The following is a 25,205-nucleotide window of genomic DNA, read 5'->3' on the forward strand; positions in this document are numbered from 1 at the left end:
GGGGTTTCAGATCCCATAACCATCATGTGATTATGAGAGATGCTGTAGCAAAGGCTGTGCAAATTTTGGCCATCTGGTGTTCTTTTAACAAGCACTGATGCTTCACCGTACACGAGCCCTCACCATTTCGCCTCCACTGAAATGCAATAGTCCCGACCTTGATCAAACTATCGACCTTTGTGTCAGCAGTTAATAAAAGACAGGATAAAATTGTAGGTAAAACACTTCATATTTTGACACAAGGCACATCTACTATTTATCCTTCTGTAAGACAGCAGGTGAAGTGGCCTCCATTGCCTAGAAAGTTTCTTCATAGATGGCTGCAACAAACAAACAGTGAATTCGAGAACATTATAACATGGCGACCATATGCACAATGTGTACACTCAAGCAACGAGAGCCGTGAAATGAACACTCAAAAGCTCACTCACCGTAACCTAATTAGCATATTTACTTGAATGTAACATCAGTTTTTTTTCCCAGATTTTGCCACCTGCAGTGGACACTTACATTATAATTTAACACCTAAATTCAAGTTGTGTAAAAAGTACAATGATGCACACAATTCTTTCATTTTATAGCGATAACTATAACAAGATCGCAACTTGGGTCACGCACAGCGCAGTAATTGTCCGCCTCCAGTGTCCGTAACCATATGGCACGAAATTAGAAAAAAAACCTAGTACTAATGACACAGTGGGGCTCGAACCTTGGACCGCTAGCTGCCGACCCAGTATTCTACCACTCAGCCATGCTGGTGCTTAGGACTTGTTGGCAAACTTGCTTTAGGTAGGCTTGATGTCGGGAAAAGAATCACGTTAATATGAGCCGTAAAGCGTTTTACAACAGCAAAAGAGCAACAAGGCGTGACACAATGCGAATATCCCAACTAGTGGGCCATCCAATGCTCCAACCCATTACAAAAGGTTGTTCTTGATACCCAATTAACTGTGGCACATACCCAGTTCAGGCATAAATCCTCATTGTCGTGAGCATGAACAATAGCACAAAATTCCTTGAAAGTGTTTAGCAGATACCACGCTTCTCAGAAGAATGACGATAAATAGCATAGCAAATGTCATCCTACTACCCACAAATTTTTAATATTAATGCTGTAGTGGGTATCAAGCAAGTTTGCTTGCAACAGTCACCCAATGAGTGTTTAGAAAAGGCTCTGGAAGGCCACTCTTCTAGCTTTCGCTGTGATTGTGCTGTGCCTTTTGCGCAGGCCTGGTATTTTTTTATTTTAGTTTTTTTTTCTTTGAAGTGACCCAACGCGTTACAATTGAGTACACATGGTAACTCGACAAAAAATAAAGTCACCACAAACGTCCTGTCATGAGAACTCCCAGACATGCCTTGTGCTGTGTATACCTCTATTACTTTGCCTGGAGTTCAGATGATTGATTTGTTCATCCATTCAAGTACCCTAAGGGCCCATTAGGGTTATTATGAAAGAGATTAAAACAAGCAAAAAAAAAAAACCATTTTCCCAAACAAAACTTAATTTCGGGTGGTTAATACAGGACTATCGTAAAGGAAGTCCTGAAATGTAGTAACATAGTATAATTTTACTACCAGAGTGTGCAATCAACAAAGCAATTGAACCAAAGACTGTCAAAGTGGCAATTTCGAAATGCAAGTTATTCTTTTTTTTATTATTGATAAAGTTAAGGGTGTCAGCGACAACGGCCTGCTTGCACAGGCTACCGATGCTCCGAGCTGCAAAGTTGACATCAAGATTGTTGGGGAACTGGAATCCATGACTGATGGCTCAACAGGAACAACGTCAAGTTGGACTTTATTGAGGCCATGAAGTGACCAATTCAGTTTGTGTCAAGGTTCACTTTGTTTGCTGTTGTTGTTTTTGTGTATTCATATATATATTTGGGTGCTGTGTGTTTCTTTTATAAATGTGCTGTCCTCACAATTGACTCAGTTCATTGTGCGGCAACCCTCGTCTCAGTAAATCTACACTAAATCAGATAAGAACAGTTCCACCCTGTGCCCTTATATTATTACAAGACTGCACTACACTTACTTTTATTCTGAGATTAGCCTTTGCAGAATGATTTGAACACATGAGTAGTCGTCTTACATCTGCCTGACTGCAAAGGTGACTATAGTCGTGCATCCAATACCAGCAGAATTTGTCATGGTGATGCAATAAATAGTCATCATCAGAATAGTCCGATAGTCACCTCCAATTGAGAAAACATTGCTTAGATTTCGTTGTTGAACTACAGGGGCATCGGACTGATAATTTGTGCCTCTTTTTCACAAGGTAAGCTATATAAAATTTTGCTAACGCCAAAAACATAAAACCCTAACAAAAGCCAAAACAACCTATTATAGCATGAATTGCTATCATACAATGGTGACAGTGGATATTAGCCACAACCTCCTATACACAATTAGGTGTGGCGTAGAGCAAGAGTTTGCATGGAGGGTACGAGAGCAACCTTCACCAGGTGCTAAGTGGTCATGCAGCAGAGTTGTCTCAGCAGGAGACAATAAAGGTAGCCTGCACAAAAACTTTGAATAATTTGCCATGGCTAGGAGTTTTCTTAAAGAAATCTTCAATTAGAAATGTCACCAGGAATTCCTCAAACAACAAACATGGTTGGCAGACATGTCATAGCATGACGAAATGCCTGTCTATCAAAGTTGCTTATTTTTGGACAGAAAACACAGGCACTTAGTCAGTGCCCTGTCTTGTGTGTTCTTTGACTGTCCTATGGTTCATGCTGTAATGTGAGAGTACTTTCAGTGCAGGTTAAAAAAAGAGAGAGAACAGCTGTTCCATGGGATTTTCTGTTACACTGAGGGAGAAGAGAAAGCACACTGCAAAATCAGATTCTCGGTTCATATGTGAACATACCTTCTTCATCTTCAGACTCCATAGCACTTGTTTGCTGCTTCCTAGAAAGAAAAAAATAAAAACGATATTACTGAGCAGGGGTCCAGACTGGCTTGAATAACAGAAGACACAGCTGCTTGTAGTGCGACACAGGTGAAGACAGCTGACACTGAACGATGCATTGCAATTACCCACTAGTGATGCAATACAATGCACAAAAAAAACATATGGCAGCTACACAACTGCAAAACTTTAGGACGAGCCCAGCAGAGGCTCAGCACTGCTCTGTTTACCAAATGTTTGAGGTACACCGGCATGAGTAGAACCTTGTTAGGAAGATTTGCAAGCTTGGTGTGCAACACCTGCGCTACTTTCTTCTATGCTTTAGTGACTTTCTGCCTGTTACGGCAGTTGAGATATGCATCGTCTGCAGTGGGTTTCGTCTTGTTGTTTCTCCTATCAGAAGTAGCCATGCAGTGCTGGCAAAGCGTAGAGAGGGGCATTTGCTTGCTGGGCAAGGTGGTGGCACCCTCTTCTGCACAGCCCCAGGGTTTTAGCAATTTTTAATCAACTAGTATTGAGACTATTTCTTGGTTAGTTCTGTTAATTATACTATTTTATACCTTGTTCACATATCAATCAATCAACTGGGTCAAAATGAATGAAGTTTAACATCCCAAAACTACCATGTGATTACGAGACACGTCGTAGTGAAGAGCTCTGAAAATTTGGACCACCCGGGGTTCTTTAACGTGCACTCGAATAAGCACAAAGAACTAAAGCATTTTTGCCTTCATCAAAAATGCAGCCACCCAGCCGAGATTCGATCCCGCGACCTGCAAATCATTTTGAACCAGTTCCAAGCATTTCTAGCTTAGTTAGAAGAGGGGGCATGAAAACACGGCTACAAGAAATAAGTCTGTGGTGTCTTAATTTTTCTCTTGCATCCATGTTTGCATGCTCTGTCTTTTAAAATAACACTTAACAGTTAGCTCAGCTCTGTTATTCTTACTATACTCGATGACAACTTGTACACACAACCCTCAATATAACAAATCTTAATCTAACAAAACATCGGTTATAAAAAAAGTAAATTGAAAAATAGTTTTGCAATAGACAGCGTTACGAATATACCTTTATAATGAATATTTAGATATAACAAAATTGTTGCATGCAAGATAGGACCCTGTTATAGTGCAGTTTGAGTGTATTGACAGTTAGGCGAAACTATAGAGGCACACTGGTTTTTCTCTGCAAGTACAGCAGCTTTCGGAGTATTTTGGTTTTGCTTGCTTGTATTATGAAATTATATAAGCAGAAAATGTGAATAGGAGAAACATTTCAATGGTTTAGGGTACATTTTAGTACAGTATTACAACATATTATTCTTCATGATGAGATTCACAATTATTCTTGGAGAATTAAACAGTGAGCTTGCGGCCGCGCACAGAACCACTACATCATTGACATCATGATTACTTTGGAGAATAGGCATGCTGAAAAAATTAGCCTTTAACAGCACATAAAAAAATGGTGATGTCAAAGAAATGAAAAAAAAAAAAAGAAAGGAAAGCATTCTTGCAAAGCGAACAGTATCTATTTTACCTACGGCTTCCAGCAACCTTTTGAGTAAGAAAGCAAAGGAACAGCTAGTACAATTATAAAATTCTCATTATGCTGCAAAAATAGTTGCCGAACTGAATGTTATAACCATAGTTTTCTACAATATTTACTAGAGAAACTCTGGTGCTGCAATCACTCAGCCACCACAGCAATGATGGGTAGTACACAGATTTGCCTTATGTTTATGTTTGTAGATTCCAGTCAATTTGTGATGTTTATTGCTGTGTTTTTGTTTTATTTCAAATAAAAGAACGGACCGTTGTGACCTTCATACCTCGATTTGCATCAGTGAGCCCAAGAGGTTAAGATGGTGAAGAGCAATTGCTGAACATTTGCTGACTGTCTGTTCGTGACAAAGCAGCTACAAGCCAAGCGTAGCCCAAAGGAGCCGAAAGTACGAAGATTAGACAAATTTATTTGTGTAATACCCACCATTCCCCTGTGGTCTGAAGTGCCATGCACTGCAGTTCCCATAGGCACTAGTGCCAGAGTTCCCTCTAGAGAATTTATGTGAAACTATGGTTATAACCAGCAAAATATTAAATATTAGAAATATTTAAAAAAAGTATGTTGCTGGAATGGGAGAAGTCTGGAATTTCGCTACAGATTTCGAAGGCAGGATGACATACTCACTTCATACTTGTACATGGGCTCCTGTGCATTGTCATAATCTGCAAAAAACAAAACTAACTATGAGAGTACTGTCCTGGTTGAGAGGCCTCCCTTTGCCATGCGAGAAGGTTTTCTGGCAGAGCGTGCGGAACTCCTGGCCACCATTCACACTTTGTGAAAAGGCTGGTGCACAGACAAGCAAGCACAGCACTGCCGCCAAATGAATGGGAAGTAGCAGATAGAAATCGGAATAGGAACTAGCTACAGAGTTTGCACTTCCACTTAATCTGAACTTTTTCTTTTTTTTCCCCGAGTCACTTGTAGAATTTTCCAGTTGCTTGCCGCCCTTTTTGTGGTTCATTTGTTAGCAAAAAGTGACCATCACCAATCGCACAGATCACATTAACCAAATACAGACTATTCTGGTGTCAAAAGTAAATGTGTTCACTGTGGCACATACGCTTGCTGTACAAGATACAGCAAGTTTTTATACTCTTGTTCAACTTGAGTGACATTTTTTGTGGTAATTAAAATATTTTCAAGAATAAAGGAACAACTAAATTTCAGATTTTTATAGCCCTCTTTGCGGAAGTCGCCAACCCTGTTCTGGGTCTTGTGTGGCAATTATTTGCTTGTTAGCTGGGTAGCACCTGGAAACTCCAACCAGCTGTGAAAGTTCGAGATGCGTTTGAGCACAAATTAAAACTTCTGAGTTGACCCTTTCTGATGAGTGATTGCAGCAATGATGAGTGATTGCAGCAACCCTAAAAGCTGTGCACACTCATGGGGCATGCCAGTGCACATGCATAGCCGCATGCACATTCCTTGCCGATTTCCAGCCTCCAAAGTTATGTAGGTCTGCACCAGTCATACTGCAAAGCACAATTAACATTTATGCCTCATGCTTTGCAGTTCTTGTGAGAATACTACTAAATCACAAAGCTGCCCAGTCTTACAATCCTAATAAAGATGGTGTCCGAGCTCTACAGGGACACTGCTATGCAAAAAAAAAAAACAAACCTGGAGAGCGTTAATTGTACGCCTAGAGTACTGCAAGTACAAGCTCAAAACGCACAAAATACACACAAAATACACAAGTACTAGAAAGGATGAATGTTCTTTTTAAACTAAGGTCTTCCTTTGTATTTTGTGACCTTTCAAGTACATCCTTGGATCAGTAAAAACCCACCTAACTTTCTCTTCTTTAACAATGCCTTGATTTGAGCAAGTTCATTCATCATTAGAGAAAACTTGAAAAGTGCAAAAAAACGAAGTTAAACACATACAATAGAACTGATGCAACTGGCATTTATTTGAAATGAACGCGCCATAACCGCAGGTCAAACCTGTACATATGCACACATCTTTTCCCAAGAGATTGTGTGGGCCAGTCTTCAAAGGTGAGGTGTGTGATTTGTCTTCACATTTCATGTTTGAAAACTGACCCACACAGTATCTGGTGGGATGATGTGTGCATATGTACAATGTACAAGTTTTATTTGCAGTTAAATCATAATGTTTCCTTGAAATAAACGTCAGTTGCAAGTAAAGCGGCAGTCCTGTTGTATGTCTTGAGTCTTTGTCATACGCACTTTTTGAGTTTCCTCTAATTTCTGTTCTTCTAAGTACAACTTGAAATAACAGTCAAACTGCACAGGTCAAGCAAAGAAAGCGAGAAAAATTGATGCTTTGGATGCACACATTCCACGAGCTCTGAGCAATGAAGCTTCAGCAAGGAACTTCAATGGCAGCCCAGCAAAAGCGTGTGACATAACGTGACACGTCCTGTCATGTGACAGATGGAGAGGGGCCAAGCTGACCTAACTTGCCCAACACAGGAGGTCAATTTGGCCAACCAGTGGCAAGAATGGTCGGGACTCCTGTCCAAGCTCGCTTCGGCCGCCTACAAGGGTTCCAGCAAGCGAGTCGATGATGGTCTAATGCCTTTCACATCACTGAATATGACTACATTCAAACCTCATTGCAACCAACACAGGTATAACGAATGATCGACGAATGATCGAATATGATGAAATAAATAAAGAACAGTCTTGTCATAGATAGTGTTACAAATAGTATACATTTATTATGAGTTTTTTTATATAGAGTTAATTTCATGTCAAACATGACTTTATTTAAAATTCATACAGTTTAGATTAATACCAATATAGCATTATATGGACGTTTATAGTGATACTGTTTCTGGTTTTGTGAGAACAGGTACATTTAATTTAGGGCCCCAGTCACAAGTGCAGTACTTGAGCATGAGCAAGAAAAGCTACAGGGTCAAAATTGCGCAGATCGAAGGCCACAAGCTCTCTTACTAAGCACACGAAATTTCCCAACAAAATATGGTGCAGTTCCTTAGATATAAACCATGACCTGTATACCCTACCATAACCCATTAAGTGTATAAAAATACAGCCCACCTTTGGCTAATCAACCATACTAGTGATATCCAAACATTTTGCTGAGCCTCCATTTTGTTCGAACAGTTTAGTAGCCCGTTTTTCAAAGTGTCTTCATAAAGTCTTAAAAGGGGTATGGGTTCGAGCTTGTCGGTAAGACTTCATCAGTGCAAAACAGCATGAAAAAAAAAATGAGGGCATGGAAAGAAACAGACAGGCCCTAAAGAAACAGAAGGAACCAAGCCCTGGTTTGTTTACATTCCCTCGCGTTTTTTTTTTCACGCTGTTTCGCACAGATAAATTTATAATCTTGTTGTCTATCTTGTTGGCTACATGAAAACTGCAATACGACTAATGATGGCCGCTGTCTGCTTAGTGTCTAATTGGCTATCTATGCTGAGTATCGGAAGACAGCCTCGGGAGTGCTCTGGCATGATAATAAACCACTTTCCAAGATAGTAACTATCACTTCCTCGATATGCTTGGTAACAAGTGTGTCTCCCGTTAAACCAATGCGTAAAAGTTATCTTTGATACCTTATTATTCTCACATTTGTTGCATCTCCTCCAGTGTAAAAAATATTTTCAAAATAGAAGCAGTCTCATATCACAGTTACATTCTCTGCACCGCTGTGTACCAAATGAAAGCAGGCAGCCGCAATGGCAAAAGATTAGCATAAGTGGCTTGCAACAGAGGGTGCTCACGAGCACGTCAATACCAAGATTGCCAAGCATATTACATTTTACAAAGCAGGGGTGGCCAGCACACTGGTTCCGGGAAGCAGCTCATCGTGCTGTTGCAATATTACGCTTGTTCCTTGCTTATCGACAGATGTGATTATACATGACCTTAACATTTTTTTTTTTTTGTTGGAGAATTTGTGAGCATAGCAGTTGCCCAAAAAAAGTCGATTTGTTGGAGTGCTTTCTCCTGGCCACCCTTGTTTTGCGAAAATGAAACAAGCTAGGCACTCTTGATATCAGCGTGCTTGGGAAAAACAGCACCGCGAATCGCAACCTTGCCATTCCAACGACCGGTTACTTGTGCCAATCTTTTTCAATTAAGGCAGTTTATCACAGTGATACTGTGTTTTTGTAACTTACATTAACAGTTAACCATCTGCAAACAAGGGTGCCAACCAGGGGTACTTTTCAGCACCAGCTACAGCGCACAGAACCACATTGCCAAGTAAGCATGAGACAGCAAAGCAGGAAAAGCGCTTACAAATTTGATGGATTCAGCATCTACCTCTATGTTCATCAGGTCAGCATAGCCCACTGCAAAAGAAGAGAAAAAAAAGAAGAGCTGTGAGTCTTCAATCGATATAGTATGCAACAGGATGACAGACTAGTACAATAATTTATTCATGCTGAAACAAAGTACAGGGCCACGCAAGGCGAATCTTCCCATGCCAAGGTGACCGAACTTGGAACCCAACAACTGTGCAAAAACATGCATCATCAGAAGGAAACAAATACCATATTTGCTCACATAATGAATGTACTTGCATAAATGCACCCACAACTGCAGTCATCAAAATTTTTTTTTCTCGCCCGTGTAATAAATGCACCCTCTACATCCGCTGCAGTTTCACAAACCGACACCTGGCACCTTCTTGCCCATTGGATATTTTTTATTTTTACCGCCATGCGCCATGTAGTTTTCCTTTCTGTATGTGTGCAGCACGTTCCCTGTACTTTTTAGTCATCTGTGCACCTGTCATGATTAATCGTGGGAGCACTTGAAGTTGATGGAATTGAGAGAAATGGGAGATGGGCATGGCAAACAAACACTTTAGCTCCCAAAATATAAAAGGCGAAAATAAAAGCAAGGACAAAAGTCGCGGACACGCGAAATTACCTCAATGCGGCACAAACAAAACCTACTGCAAACCAGCCTAAATCGATTCTAAGCTCTAGCCGCTACTCCTAATTCAATACGGCGTCACAACAATCGAATGTTCTAGATGTTCACGTTGGTTCCTCCCCATTGTCGTGTCAACATTTTATAGACTACGTCGCTGACGTTCTGCTCCATTCCCTATGGTCGCCATCAGTTGGTCCCGCTGAACGAACGGCTCATCCTAAACGCCGGTGTCATAGTCTTCATCATAATCTTCAGCTTTGCTGAGCTAGGCTTATTTTGCCATGAACTTTCTCGCTAACGGGTTCACTCTGCTCACTAGTAGGGCTGCTACAGTCCTGACAAAAAAGTGGGATAGCTGGAAGTTTACCAGAAACTGCTAGGCATGGGGTGCAGCAAGTCCGGGCAGTCGCACTCGAGATTTCAGAGGTCGATGGCCACTTCCCAGGCCTCTCACGCCGACATCTTTCAGAACTAGGTGGCTGTGCAGCTGGTTTGCCACATCTTCGCAGCTCGGAGTCCCACAGCACAGTGCCAGCTCATCTTCCACGATTTTTCATCACAGCTCTGGTCGCGTGCCACAAGCCTTTCTCCAATTTGCACGTGAACGTGGCACATCCGCGCATCATCGAGGTCTCGTGTACAGACGCCTCGTTCCAGCACCAAGTGCGCGCCTTGGGCTCTCTTACTCATGACAGCGCCACAGCAAGGTTCATGAATTGTGCGAGTGTAGACACCGCAGCTGATAAGCAGACAGCGTGCGAAGGTCACAAAACTGCACGCCCCAACTAACGGCTGCTTCTTGCGAATACGAGACATTAAGGCCCAACCACATGCATGCAATTTTCGATCAACAGCGACAGGATTTGCCGTCACCATGGCTGTCGCAAAAAGCCACCCATCACTGGTGCATCATAGACATGTTAAAGGTTTTGGGAAAACAAAAAAAAAAAATCGCTTGTTGCCTAAAAATAAGTGTGACAATTTTCGTAACATGGCAGCACCCCTGATCTTCGCTTTAGTGGCAATTAGCTCTGCATGCTTATTATCAGCACAAACTTCAAGGACCGCAAGATATGGGCTGCTTTTTCTATGACCACTTCTCACGCAGACAGCGAAGCAGAGGCCGTATTTTGTCGTTAATCTTATAATCGACAATTTGTTTTGATGTTTTGGTGGTAGCTTGCTGCAATGTCGGTTACTGGCTGCAATGTCAACATCGCCGTCCCGGTCATCGTGCAAGGCTGCTACGGTGTTTGCAAAGTGCGTTGTAGTGTCGTGGCACACACTTCTGGGAGTCCCTCAAGATCACAGCAGATACAACAGTTACGGCTAAATGATTGCGAGAAAAGAAAGCTGCGAAACGCTCTATAAGTGAGTATGTATGATAAGTGGAGGAGAGGGAAAACAAAGAAAAAAAAAACACTACGGCAAACAGTGTGTGGACCTCATAGTGGACTAATCTGCCTGTCTTACATATTGCAGTGAAAATCTTGTGTGTCTGTTGTGAAAATGACCTTGAAGAAAAACCACAGTGACAATCTAGAAAGGTAAAAAAAATATCATGTGGCTACTGAGTAGAACTTATGCCAAGGAGATCGAATTATGATTGACATACATATACATTAGACTCTCAGTAAATGGAACGTGAAGGGACCAAGAAAATATGTTCCATTTAACAGGAATTCCGTTTATTGAGAGATGAACAAAGGTGCAGAATACAAGCCCAAAACCAAACATAGGAGAGGCATTTGTTCCGTTGAACCAGTAGTTCTATTTAACAGATTTTAGTTTACTGAAAGTCTACTGTATACTGATGCAGTCCTGACCATGCCACTAGTGATCAGCAAAAGTTGGTGACAATTGATGAAAGTTATCCTTCAAAGTAACTTGCACTAATCAGCAAAAGTAAATTATTTAAAGTTGACTGGATGTTGACGTAACGATGGGCAGCAACACAATATAGTAATATGTGGGGTTTATGCCCCAAAACCACCATATCATTATGAGAGAGAGACATTGTAGTGAAAGGCTCCGAAAACTTGGACCACCTGGGGTTATTTAACATGCACCCAATTGTGAGCCCACGGGCCTAGAGCACCGAAAATGCAGCCGCCACAGCCGGAATTCGCTCCCATGACCTGGGGGTCAGTAGCCAAGTGCCTTAGCCACTAGACCATTGCGGCAGGTTGGGCAGCAACATAGTCACACTTGAAGTAAGTTCTTCAAATACCTGGTACAGTGAAATCTCGGTATAACAAACTTCAGGGAATCGCAGAAATTTGTTTGTTATTTTAAAAGGTCGTTATAGTGAAAGCCCGAAAATTAACCATAAATACTTATTTGTCACTTTCCAAAACGACTTACCTTTACAACGGTGGGTCCTTGAACTTGTTTTTCATGAGAAAAAAAAAACAAATGCACAAGTAACCACCAAAAAATGCATGTTTACTTTAAAGAAGTCTGATTTTTTTTTTGACGCGAGCAGCCCAAACTTTGCAGCGCAAAGGCCTCCTCCAGCTCATCCACATTCCTGTGCTGAAATTCGGTTCTTCGGTCACAACAGCCTGCTTTTTGCCTTCCAGTTGCCGAAAAATATCCATCGTCTCACTTAGCGAAAACTGCTTTCTCCGCTTCTTTGTCGCAAGCAGAGATGAACTCATTTGTAGTATCATTTGTAGTATCCAAATGTCGGTCTCCATATGGATGTGCACAGGCTGGTTTATATATATATAAGAGAAAGAAGTGCTCGTAAGGGCTCGTTTTTCCGTGTTTTGACACAATATTAATGAGATCTAACAGACAGTAATGCCAAGGAATGTAAGGGGAAGTTATTAGAACCAATAACTTGTTCCCTTTACATAACTTCCCTTTACATTCCTTGGCATTACTGTCTGTTAGATCTCATTAATATTGTGTCAAAACATATATATATTCGCGGTAAATGACGGTCGACGCCGACGACAGCGGCAAAATCTAGCCGAGAGTATCCTTACAATCGCTATCGCAATAAAAAAAGGGGTGGGTGGGGGGAGAATGCAAGGAAATTAGTTGTCCACTCATGCATGAGCAGGCAAGAAAGATATAAAAAAACTGGTTCTTCAAACACATTTTCACTTTTTCCAATGTCGAGAAGCTGCATTCTGCAGCAGCTGTACTGACTGGAAGCATTGCCAATATCTTGAGGAGTGTGAATGTTCAGAAAAAGGGCTTTGTCGCGTTCAGCTTAAGGGTCCGTCACAAAGCCGGGAAATTCGTCCTCTCGCACAGTTTGGCATTTAGTTTTCCAGATTTCCCGTTCATCATTTAGTGTAAAAATATGAGCTGTTGTCACTTCGCTCAGGTGAAGCGCCTGCACCCCTGGAGGTCAACACTCTTCTCTCCCGGTTCACCCTGTCAAACTTTTAACCTTGCCGCCGGGTCGTCGAGCCATCAGATTGGCGGGAGCTGCCGACAACGGGTGCCTCAGGGTTATCAGACGGCTGGCTATGTAAGCCGAAGACCATATAAGCCGCCTGTTCTGCAAGAATACATTTCCTCACTACAAAGAATGCGTCCAGTGATGAGGGCCTGCTACTAGTTGAGACTGGCCCGACCCGGTCCCTACAAACTAAAGGCAGTGATGGGATCCTCCCACACTGCCCAAGGTTGGAAGTACTCATCTAAGTGTCACTACCAGATTCCACAGACGAATCTGTGAGAAAGATGTGGCCCTTTACCCACAGCTTTCGCTGTGCTACACATGCACGAATGTGCTACACATGCACGCGACGGAGGCATGGAGGGTCAGTCAGTGAGGCGTCAGTGAAGTGTGTTGCCTAAAGCGATAGCGTAGTTTGCTCGACCAGAGGACATGTGTTTGATGATGTAGTGCAGTCAGTCCAACTGTTAAAAGGTATCAATAGATGACACCGTGGGAGCAGGGACAAGTTTTGAAGAGTGTCGCTCAGGAGACACGAGATCTCCTCCTACTGCGAAGGAGAACGAACCGTAAGCGCTGCTGTCTACGTGGAGTGAATCGTCAAGCTGGTGAATATGGTAAGAGCATCGCGTAGACCAGCGTAACAAAGCCCAAATATGAGGTGGAGCTCGTGGTTGAAAATTGATTTGTTTTGATTACAAATGGGACATCTAAGTCACTGTTTATTCTTTCTGAAGTCAATGATCGCCGCATTGCTGTTTCTGTAAATATTAAATACATAACGTTCGAGCAAAGTGCCCTTGCACGGCGCTCGAACCAAACCAACAGATGCTTAGGCTATGATAACTTTCGTTGTTTCCCACTGTCAACATCATTGAGAGCATCCAATGAGCGCGGATACGGGAGAACGAAAGCTCGAGAACAAGAAACGTGGCATTACATCGCACAATGTTGGAGCGGCTAATCTATCCCAACACAGCGGTAATCCACTGCTTCTGTCACTCTTTTATTATTATTACTAGACATTCCTAGAAGTTTCAGCCACCACACATGCGAGAAACGTTGCTATTTTCTAACAGAAACATGAAAACAGTGCGATACTACCCTTACAATGACACAAATAACATCGGTGTTCGTCTGATTACTTTCCCGAGAGTGATGAGTCTGATTACTTTCCCGAGAGTGATGAGTGCAAGCCAGAGCGAGATCCTAGCACTACGTTGATACCGGCTTAGAGCACTAATTCTGCCTCGCCACAGCTAAGGCACGCCGCAGTTTGACTGAGTCCGATGTTGTCGATTCTTTTAATCGTGAAAGGAGGTATCTAATTAAGTTGCTTCCGCAGTCTGCAATGCATGTGCTGTAGACATCCTGGACTGTCAAGGAAGGTTTTCACGACGTTTCACTCGAAATCAGCACAAAATTTTAGAAGAGCGCGAAACATGTTTACTAGGCTTGTGTGAATAGTGAATTTCAGGTTCAAAGCGAATTCAAAGTGAATAGTGATTTTGGTTGAATAAGTTTGAATATAATTCAAATAGTCTATATGACATAGATAGAAAAAACGGGCATATTTATCATGACCTAACTAACCTGCACAATATTTTTTTAAAAGTTAAAATAAGGCCTCTGTGCAAATGCCATTTTTCTTTGTTCAAAGGTAGTCTAGCAGCAGGATTTGACTTTAGATAGAATACAAGTGATGAACTGTAAAATATTATACATTTAAAATTTATTATACTTAGAGCATATAAGCTAGCGTAACAAGCTTTTAAACTTAAAAAAAAAAGGATGAATTGATGTAAGGGTAATAAGCTTATTTAAAGGAACCCTGCAACACTCTCTCAAATAGCCATGGCTAACATAACAAGCTTTTAAACTTAAAAAAAAAAAAGATGAATTGATGTAAGGTTAATAACCTTATTTAACCTGTGATACTCTTTCAAATAGCCATGGACTGGATTCATTAAAGGAGCTGCTTATTGCTTCACAAATTCACCGCCGCAAAGATATTTAGAATATGTTCAATATAAGAGGAGTTACAAATTATTTCTGCACGCTGCGACTGTATTTTTCCCTTTTTTTTCATCCCAACGAATGCGCCGGAAGCTAAGCAGGGAGGGATGGCACGGGAGATGAAAATACGTGCCTCGTCACTGAACACGTTTTCTCTTTTTTTTCCTTCGAATACGCTGCTAAGTTACGGCCCTAGCAACGACCAACGCGCCGTGCTGAAATCAGCCAATCACCCATACAATGGCTGTTATGAGTAATTCTTTAGCTTGTAGCACAATTTGTCAAGAGAAAAAAAAAGCAATTTTCACCTGACTGAGAATTTATTGGAAATTTTTGGCCGCCTGCAGCGCAATAATATTTGGCTCACGTGTTCTCGGTAGCGTCAACTACCAATCAGCAGCATTTTCCAACCATACTGAGAAAGTTATGCAGGGCCGCTTAAAGTTTGAAGAGAGGCTTCGCCGCAGTGAGAATTTCCCCTGGGTAGCTACTTTCATGGCTTAGTGCTTCTATGCTGCCGTGAAACCACCTTTACAAAAAGTTACGTGCGAATTAATATACAACTATTTGTTCATAAGAAATACTTTGAAATTTTCAATAATTTAAATTTGAGTTGAAGCAAAATCGAATATGGTATCATTCGTTCGAATATTTGAAGCATTCGAATATTTCCACAAGCCTAATGCTCACAGATGGACTCTGGTTGTGGAGTTTCGCGTTTGACTTGCGGAGCGTCTGCTTGCGTGGTAGTCCAAGTTGTTGCTTCACCGCACTTGCAACAAACGGCGCGACACACTTTTCAATATGGCAGCACGCATTGAGCTCGCTGCATATTATAATATATATATATATATTGTTACGGGGAAGATTTATATATATGTCTAGCCCACTTTTTTTTTGGCGATGATTTTTCATCCTGATTTACCAAGTCACCCAAGCAACTCGTGTCCTTCGAGATTTCGGCGATGCTTCCCTAGACTTGCCTTCTCCTTGGTGGTTCCGAACGAGCCACTTGCCCGGAGGGTTGTTCTCAAATCGAAGCACATACACAGGCTCGCCACGCTGCAGCGGAAGGTCGAGGTTCTTGGTGCCACCACCAGTGCTGCTACTTCTTGCATAACCGGCATCCACGGGCTGCAGCTGCTGCCAGTCACTTGGAAGCTGCATGGCAGGGGGAAGGGAGTGAAGAGTATTTGTCAATTTAGAAACAATTAGGACCCATTAACTGAACCTCATTAACAGTGGCATCGATAGTGGCTACTAAGTACACTGAAAACAATATGCACTAGGTGTGCTTCGCATACCGACATTCCTATTTTCTTTTACAACCATGCAGCGTGATATTTGAATGTAAACATTTAACAGAAGTCTGTCTGGTTGGGTATGAAACTGGGAGATGATTTACACTCTAACCAAAAGTTTTGAAGAAACCCAACATTTCCAAACCAACTCGGTCTCTTCCTCAGGGGTGACTGCGGAGCTACATAGCAGCGGCGTCTTCAAAGCACTCGCAAGGTGGATAATGACCCCCTCTCTCTCATTTTGTCGTGGAGCGCAGTCCATGTGTATACACTGGGGGAAGGGTTCCGAGAGAGCGGTTGATGTAGAGGACAGCCTATAACATCAACCGCTCTCTTGGAACCCTTCCCCCAGTGTATACACATGAACTGCGCTCCACGGCAAAACGAGAGAGAGAGGGGGGGGGGTCATTATCCACCTCACGAGTGCTTTGAAGACGCTGCTGCTACGTAGCTCTGCAGTCACCCCTGAGGAAGGAACCAAGTAGGTTTCGAAACATCGAGTTTCTTTAAAACTTTTGGTTGGAGTCTAAATCATCTCCCAGCATGATATTTGAACCACCCTACACATCAGGGGTCTTAAACACTTCAGCCAGTGGGCTCCATTGACACAATTTAGTCCTGCAAGGCCTGGGACAAAAACGAGCTAAAAGAAAAGGGGGAAGGATAATTTGTACCAACCTACAGCTAACGTTACCACTTGAAAAAAAAAAAAAATAAACATTTTCTATATCATCATACTCAGGTCATTTTTGAAGAAGACTGGTGCCAGGATTCCAACATGTTGATAGTGGTTGTCTAAATGACAAACCAGGATGCGCATTTGGAAATGTAGTTCACAAAAAGAATTCACAAAAAGAATTCTTCAGACTACTCATACCTTTGTACCACACATGCATATTTACTAACAAAATAAATGAAGTGTAGGACAAAGACAGTCATGTGCGACCTGCGAGCGAAAAATGTGTTAAAGTCTCTTGCTGCGTATAGTCAAGCAAATGAATAAGCCAGCTTATGATGCTCAATGCTCGAGTTCCACCCTTAGTATACCAAGTCTGGTGACCCAAGCAATAAAAGACAGGACTGCCATGGCCTACCAAGAATTGACAGCAAGTGCAATCTCTCCAGCAGCAGGTCGTAATAAATTGATCCAACGCTGAGAAGGCCTATTAGCTATTTTTTACTTCAGTTACTCAATGCAGGAACGAATGCATAAGTACACATATCATCACTCAGCATTTTAGCACGTCTAGAAAACCTTGATAACAAAAGCACTACTTCGATGCATCTTAAAGAAAAACCAGCTTCACAAGAGTGAACTGTGAGCCGTCCAACCTTGAACTTACGAGTTTGGTTGAAGAAATATTGCAACACATTAGCAGCTACACTTAAGTGGGCAAAACGAGATTACTTTCAGAAAAGAATCCTGGATATAATAATAATAATACACCGTGCAACGGGCAGGTCATAAATAAAATTTTAAATAATAAAAGTCATGAACAAATAACGAAACTTAAAACTGAAGCACAAATGCTTAGCCATCCAACTGACATCGCCAATGTACTCAGTGAGTACTTTGGCAGTACCTACGATTCTCTCACAAATCCCCCATTACCAGCTATCAGTGCTCTATATTGGCAAGGCACAGGGAGCAACTTACCCGAGAAATTATCGAAGCAGAAAGAATACATGTGCTAGGAAATAAATGCGTAAGCACTTCATCGGTTGCTTTATCCCAGGCTGAACGCGATTACCTGGCTGGACTTTGAGGCATTAGAGGACCTGTCACACGTGCTGTTACTGGTGTGTAGATTGGGCTTGTTTTTTACATTTATGCTCTGTAATCTTCCTTTTTAGACGTATAAATTCTTGCCACTCTGCGAAATAAAGTTAGTTGGAAGTCAGTGCTCTTTCTGTCTACCCTGTCCTTTTTTCCTTTGTTCGCGCGCTGAAACACCTTGCAAATATGAATACGCACCAACTAGCCCAAGCTTCCACTCTTGTTGGTTAATTCATACTTTTTGCAGTTCCATACCGAAAGATATCTGCTGCTTTCCCACTACTACTTAAAAATTTGCATGCTTATATAATCCTAACAGTCTAAAGTGATAAATAAGTGCCTTATGCTTTCGAGAAAAAAGGCTTTGCTAGTAAACAAATGTTTTGAATGAAGTGCACGCACGATAAACTGCGATGCTTCTCAACTAGAATAGAGAGGTTTGTGCTGAAGGTACATATAGCAAGGAAGCAGTTGGCAATTTACGATTTCTTTAAAATGTCTGATCAGCAGTAAATGGCCAATAAACTTGTGGACTTTACATCTCTGCTTTTTTTTCAGTGGGTGCAATCAGCCTAAAAAACTTTTAAATGTGATAAAATCAATACCTAGTCATAATGTGTTGTGCCACCTAGCCCAGATTCATATATCTGAGAACATCTTCATAACTCAAACAAAATTCAGAGGTCCCTCCGAGTTTAAATGAACTAGAGTAGACTGTAATCTTGTACACACTTTTTGGTGCACTAGTATTGTTGAATACACTTGAATCTTCATGTATGCTCACCCCAAATTTCTTGCACATGTTGTCATGCTTCTCTTTGTCCATCTTGGGCACCAGTGCCTTTAGTGGAGGTGCACTGTGGAAATAGACCCCAGATGATTACGTAAGCCTCCAACATAGACTGCCATTTATCTAGAGTCTTACGCTAACACAGCTGACAAGTAGCCCTTGTCAGCTTAATCTAGTGGTTTCCAAACCAATGCTCCTGAGAACAATGCCATTTGGCAAGCTTAAAGGAGCTCTTACACGATCATCCACCTAATTGCAGTTTTCAGCTAAAAATAGAAGCAGAGGGTCTATCATCTCCATGTATATGAAAAATGAACTGTAAAGAAATATTTCTTTGGAATATGTGCCCGAAAGTAGCTGGCAATATATAAACCCTACCCACTGTCAAGGCGTGTTGGCCGGAGTCCCACGTTTCAACTTCCACTTTTCCATGCCAAGCTGAAGAAAGCTCAAATAGCTGACCAGAAAACAATATCATTCACTGGAATTTACGTTGCGACTCACGAATGCACACTGGTGTTGTCAGTCTCTTGAACTGCTCAGCTAAGTGCTTGACCAATAGCACTGAAATTTCGCCAGCTTCTTTGTGAACCTCCAAGGAAGAACCCGCATAACACAAATTATGAACGAAAATTGGATGTGTCATGACACTTTTTGTGGCTTAGCTGGGAGCTTGACATTAACAACTACAAGTCTTTTAATTTTAACCTAAAGCTAAGTGCACACATGTTTCGGCTTTTGCCCCACGCCACCTGAAATGTAGCTGCCATCATTGAAGACTGAAGCTGAATTCTGGTGTTCAGCAGCACAATGGCAGAGCCACCTCAGTCTGCATTTAGAAATTAATTGCACGCTCCTAGGTAGTTTGATCAACAAAAACAGTTTTTCTACATGAAGGAAGACACGGCCAAAGTCACAACAGCGATGTTGTGGGGCAAAACTGAAAGCCTTCAAGGCTTGATGAAGGCTTTCGCACCATTTGACAACACAGCAACACAAGATAATTGGTCATTATACAATATCAAAAACATGTACCTCGGGGTCATGTTCATTTTCATTTTAAAATGCGTAGAAAAAGTGTTTAAAAGAAAGGACAGGTGTAAATGGTTGATTGTTAAACACTGTTTAATGTTAGTTGTAGTAAGAGCTCATCATTTGGCAACCATAGCTAGTACCTTGATAAAAGATCTTGCAAGCATCAGTGGTATGTGTGCTACAAGGGTAACATATATGAATGTTAAACGCACACTTCATTATAGCTTTGTTCTTCAAGTGTATTTTTTTTCTAGTTCGTGTTGTGCTACCACATGCTTTTTCCATCATTGTAATGAGAACAGCCAACGTTTAAAGGGTGCAACTTGAAACAAAAGACGAGTCCACTTGTGAAACGTCGATTGCAAGCTTCCATCTTCCTCCTCTTGATTTTATCATTGTAACATATACTTTGGCTTCCAACCAGCATACATTTACTTTTATTTTCTCTAATTGATGGCAAAAGGTCCTGCTACAATTTTTTACTGTGGAATCTCTTCCTGTATACTTTCTTCTGTTGAGCAATATTTTGAGAAACAATAAACTTGAACTTAAAATCAGTAATAAAATCAAGTTTCTGTCTGGAAGTGCAATATTGCTTAACTAAAATGAATTTTACTATAAAAGTTTACGGGGTGTGAAATGTTCTATAAAGCTGAATTCCTGCTTTGCTTGGGAATGTAATTTCGAAATAAATGTTCCATATTGAACTTGGCAATTCGACCATTGGTTGTAAATCAAGGGCTTCGAAAATAGATTTGGAATGGTCGTGTGGAACGCCTGTAATTATGTGTACAGCTTCTTTTCTGTAATCCATATATTCCGCCTAAGTTCCTTTCAGTTGTGGTGCCTTATACAAGGTAATAACTTAATGTGGATAAAAATAGATAATCAAATAGTAAGAGTATAATTTTTCCTGGCAACAGAAAATATAAATGCAAAATGACACCATCCGTAAGAAAAAGTTTAGTATAGAAAGGCACCAGTGGCTTGCACTCACATTTCCTCTGTGGGCATTTCCTCATAGAAATCTTCCAGAGTCTGTAAAAGATGGTCCACTCATTAAATATTTACAGAGTCACAGAAATCACATTATGTAACAGTGTCAACCATCCTCCAATTGTACCAAACATACTCTCAAGAGCTGATCTTATGAGGTGTCTTATGCAAGAAATACCTGGTAAGAGGCAACGGGTAACTACACCAAACAAGCAACTAGGTATTCTTGAAGAGAAAGCAGAGAACCTTAAACAAAAAAGTCGCAGTTTAACTGAGAGGGCGAGGCGATATATTTCACAGTAACAAACCGGACTGGTACGAGAATTAAGGCTAGCACCTTCAGCATACAACCTGGCATAAGTCAACAAACACACGCATCTCGCGTAGCAGCCGTAATTAGGGGTCACAACAATTGAGCGGTAGGTGGCGTTGTGTTCGCGGGCATTGATCACCACTATCATCATCATGGTTAGATTGGTAGCACCGGCGGTGACCCTTGGTGGTGGCACGAGAGAATGAAGCAAGGCTCTTTGGCTGGTGGCTTTTGGTGCGAACGGTTGTATCTCACAGTGAGACTCTGATGCACGGCACCGCGGGTCGTCTGCCGGAGCCACTGTTTTCATAAGTGAACTTTTTATTTTGGTAAACCTGTGCCTGGAAAACCAAATGTCACTCTAGAAGCAATACACACTGTAGACTGATAGCAGCAAACATATAAAATGGGCCATGGATAATCTGCCAAACAGCGAAGTGCTTCGGCATTTATGCATGTGCCATAGAAGATTCCAGCGTTATCGCTAGCGGCCACAAAAGTTACAGAACAAACTCTAATGTACGTGTTGTGTGCATAATCTCGTCGGTAAGTTCCAAGATCATCTATATGGTTTCCAATCATTTGGGCTTGGCTTGCACAAGGCAGCTTTGCACGCATAATGAAGCAGTAAAAAAAAAATAGAAAGAAGAGCATGCAGCATTACCATTAGAAGATTACAAATTGCTATTGCAGCCATCGCTTCGCCGGTGAAACTTTTTTTTCTGTTTATATAGTTGAACGGTCTCTATCTCAAAGCCCTGCGATGTTCGGTGGTTTTCCGGCAACAAAGCGGCAAGTTTTTCGCAACATTTCCGTCTTTATAGTTTGACTAACAGAGTTGTTGTTAAAACATATAGTATAGAGGCGCGTGATGAGGTATGTACACAAACGCCATCTTAACAAGATTCATGCATTCTGTTCACGTGGTGCAAGATTCATGCATGAACCGAAATATGTCGCGACCAAACATTTCAATACGGATGCCGTTGCGATCTTTGTGCAGCCCACGGGTGTAGCTCGATCGATGACAAAGCTCAACTAAGTTTGGCGTCGCACCTGCTAATTGTAGTTTGGGTGCAGCAGGTCAGATTGGTGCAGAAGGGCGCAATTGGCGCAGCACTTCCAACCCTGCCTTTTCTTACAAGATCAGAGCTTGGTAGCACACTTCTTCAGATGACTTAATAACACACCACACATAAATCTGTGGGGATCACTCAAAAGTACAATACACAAGGATTTTAACGAGACATCAGATTTTTTAGCAACTGATATGCACAACAAACATGTGTGTTACTGAGCCCTAAATTGTCCCATTCCGAAATTGCAGCTCTGGTCAGAATCATTTACCTACCTTTTAGAAAAAGTTTGTCTTGTCATTACCTCACATTCACTAAAGGTTCTATTAATGCTCATTTAAAAAAATAAAAAAAGCGTATTTTGGCAACACACTCGTTATAATGAAAAAAATGGTCCATAGAACATTGGGACAAGCCTAAGAAAATTAAAGGACAAGCGCATTTGTAAAATTGAGCTCGCATGTCATGGGTTTAAACAGCATGTGAGCTCGATGATGCTTTTTCAATTTTTAAATGAATACTGAAGAAAATATTTCCTGTCAAGATTTTCAGCTAATCTGAAAGGTTGGGTGTTGAAATCGATGGACACAACCTTCATTTGAGGCAAAAACTAGAGGAAGATAAGGAATTTAGTGAGGTTTTCAAAAGAACGTGACACATGCGCGTAAGGCGCACTGCAGTCACAGGGAAAGCTAGAAGAGCGGCTTTTCAGAGACATTTCTAAACAATCTTTGGGTAACTGCTACAAGCACACTGCTGAGTACCCATTACACCATAAATAATCATAATTTCTGTGCAGTACGCCAGCATCTGCTATGCTATCCTTAGTCATTCTTCAGAGAAGCGTGGTATCCGCAACACAATTGTTACAAATTTCGTGCAATTTTTCATGCAGTGTCTGACAACGATAAAAAATTATGCTTGAAGTGGGTATGCACCACAGTTAATAGGTGATCAAGAACAAGTTTTCTAATGGATCGGAGCATTGGACGACCCACTCATTACGCAATTCGCATTGTGTGATGCCTAGCTGTTTCTTTTATGTTCTGCAATGCTTTATTACTCATATTAACGCCATTCCTTTCCCGACATCATGCCTGCCTAAAGCCAGTTTAGAGACAAATTCGAGGCACTGGCATGGCTCAGTGGTAGAATATTCGGCTGGCACGCAGCAAACCCGAGTTCAAATCCCATTGTGTCATTAGTGTTTTATATTTACAGAGCTTTTTGCTTTCGATGCTGTTTATGGACAGTTTCCAGAAAAACTAGGGTAGTGAACAATGCTTTCAGCTGGGGTAAAGTGTGAAAGGAGGAGAGTGAGATGAAAGGAGAGGTGCAGGGTAAGGACAAAAACTCGTGCACCATGCATCTGAGAGAATGTGATGTCAAGGTTTGCTTTCAGCCACTGTGCGCTCCACCAGAAACACAGCCAAATGTTCAAAAATAAGGGAAATAAACTGTTTTTCAAAATAGCGATGTCTTCATAGTAGAATTTCGGTGGTTTCATTTTGACGTTTGAATTTTTGTTCAGAATTCCCTTGAAAACTGGTATTAACTGTGTGGCTTAGCCATCTCTTGCATTAAGGGTAGATGCAAGTTGAAAAACGAGAGTTTTCTAAAAAATTATCTATTTTTTTGTTTTGTTATGACTGAACTGGAAATGCTCTAAAATTGCTTCTAAAGAGTACAATGTGGTTGTTAAGAGTCTAAAAGTGTGCCTTTGATCACCATGCCGCTTGCGATTGCCGCTTGCATAAGGCAAAGAGCCGAGCCTCACTCTTCAAATAATGACGGTTTTCCACGCTGCTGCAGCGCAAGAAATAATAGTAAGAAGCACACTTTTGCCACTTTTTTCGAGCGCCACAACTGCCTTTCTAGTAACGTAGTACAGATCGTACACTGCTATTGGCCGCTGCGCCTTGGTATGTGCTTTGAAGACTACTTGCATGGTTCGTGTCTCGTCTAGCAGCGCAGCTGAACAACGCTTGTCTTGTGTGTTCACCTCCATTATGGATGAAGAAAGCCATAGCTCGCACGATAGCTATGCTGTAAACATGAGAGCTGTGGTGGCACACACTGTAAGAATAGGCTACTAGCAGCTGGTCAATTTGTGGCATTTCTTGGCTTGCAAAAGCCAATGCATCATAAGTCATTCACAGCCGTCAGCCCGAAAGTCCGTGATACGGCAGCGGATGCCATCTGTGCCAATCACGTGAAGTTGAGGGAGCTCACAGTGAGAGAAGTTAGCAGGGACGACATTGGCGTTATGTACGACTGTACATGGCACAAATGTGGCCAGAAGAAAGCCACAATGACATTGGCACTGTTGTGTCCCTTGACAATGGACTTGGTTTAGCTAAGGAGAAGTTTTGTCAAACTTATACCTAGCTTGCAGTTGGCACAAGGCTTAGCCAAATAGAGCGGAAAATGTTTGGCAAGCGTTTCATGGCCCTGTCTGAGCGAAATGTCTGCAAGGAGTCAGCTTGCAAAAGCCATGAGGGACCAAACTTTTGCTGCTGGCGTATTTTAGTGGCCGTGGCCGCTACAAGAAAGATTGTTCTTTTTTGTGTGCAAATTTCATTGCATTTAATGAGATCTCTCAGAAATAAACATTCAATTTTAACTTTAAATTTAAAACTACTTTTCCTCAAAACACAAATTTTCCTTTTTTTTTTTTTCTTATGTGCCCCTCCTTTATTGGGTACTTCTGGTGCTTGGATCTGCATTAAAATTTGCCCAATTTTTTTTCCAAAGTATGAGAAATAAAATTATCTTCTTTAAATTTTCAGATTAAATTTATTAGATATCAAAAGTTCTATGTAAACCTTTACTAAGTCGGGAGAAATATGGACTTGATCACATTTATTACATAATCTGTATGCACTTCGTAATTAAATATTTGCAGTCTACACTTTATTTGAAACATTATGAACTATCAATGATAAAAAATTATGGAAGCTTAGTGATAAAAAGAGAAGGAAGGGGCGGGGGGCAAAAGTTTGAAGTTTTTCCCTTTGTCATGTTGCAGAACTAAATGAGTGTAAGTTGCAAAAAAAATAATTATATATTTGAAATTGGCATAAAATGTTTTATTAACAGCTAAAGTTTCATTGC

At 41.3% G+C, this 25,205-nt stretch overlaps 1 protein-coding gene across 3 annotated transcripts in view; it reads right to left on the reverse strand.

The window, feature by feature from the left end:
* Positions 1-210: 210 nt before the first annotated feature.
* Positions 211-25,205, reverse strand: part of LOC119181046 (uncharacterized) — a 53,934-nt gene continuing 28,939 nt past the window's right edge. For 2 of the 3 annotated variants that reach the window (XR_005111142.2, XM_037432222.2), the window contains 7 exons: positions 20,704-20,744; positions 18,666-18,738; positions 15,787-15,964; positions 8,728-8,780; positions 5,117-5,154; positions 2,882-2,922; positions 211-320 (listed from right to left, as the gene is read on the reverse strand). Coding sequence is in view for 2 of the 3 variants with exons in the window: in XM_037432222.2 (XP_037288119.2) it covers positions 298-320; positions 2,882-2,922; positions 5,117-5,154; positions 8,728-8,780; positions 15,787-15,964; positions 18,666-18,738; positions 20,704-20,744 (447 nt within the window). In the remaining variant the exon portion in view is untranslated. The remainder of the gene's footprint in view (positions 321-2,881; positions 2,923-5,116; positions 5,155-8,727; positions 8,781-15,786; positions 15,965-18,665; positions 18,739-20,703; positions 20,745-25,205) is intronic. The other variant, XM_037432223.2, reaches the window with a different exon arrangement.

This window comes from Rhipicephalus microplus, chromosome 10 (assembly GCF_043290135.1).
Source record: "Rhipicephalus microplus isolate Deutch F79 chromosome 10, USDA_Rmic, whole genome shotgun sequence".
In the NCBI taxonomy this organism is placed as follows: domain Eukaryota; kingdom Metazoa; phylum Arthropoda; class Arachnida; order Ixodida; family Ixodidae; genus Rhipicephalus; species Rhipicephalus microplus.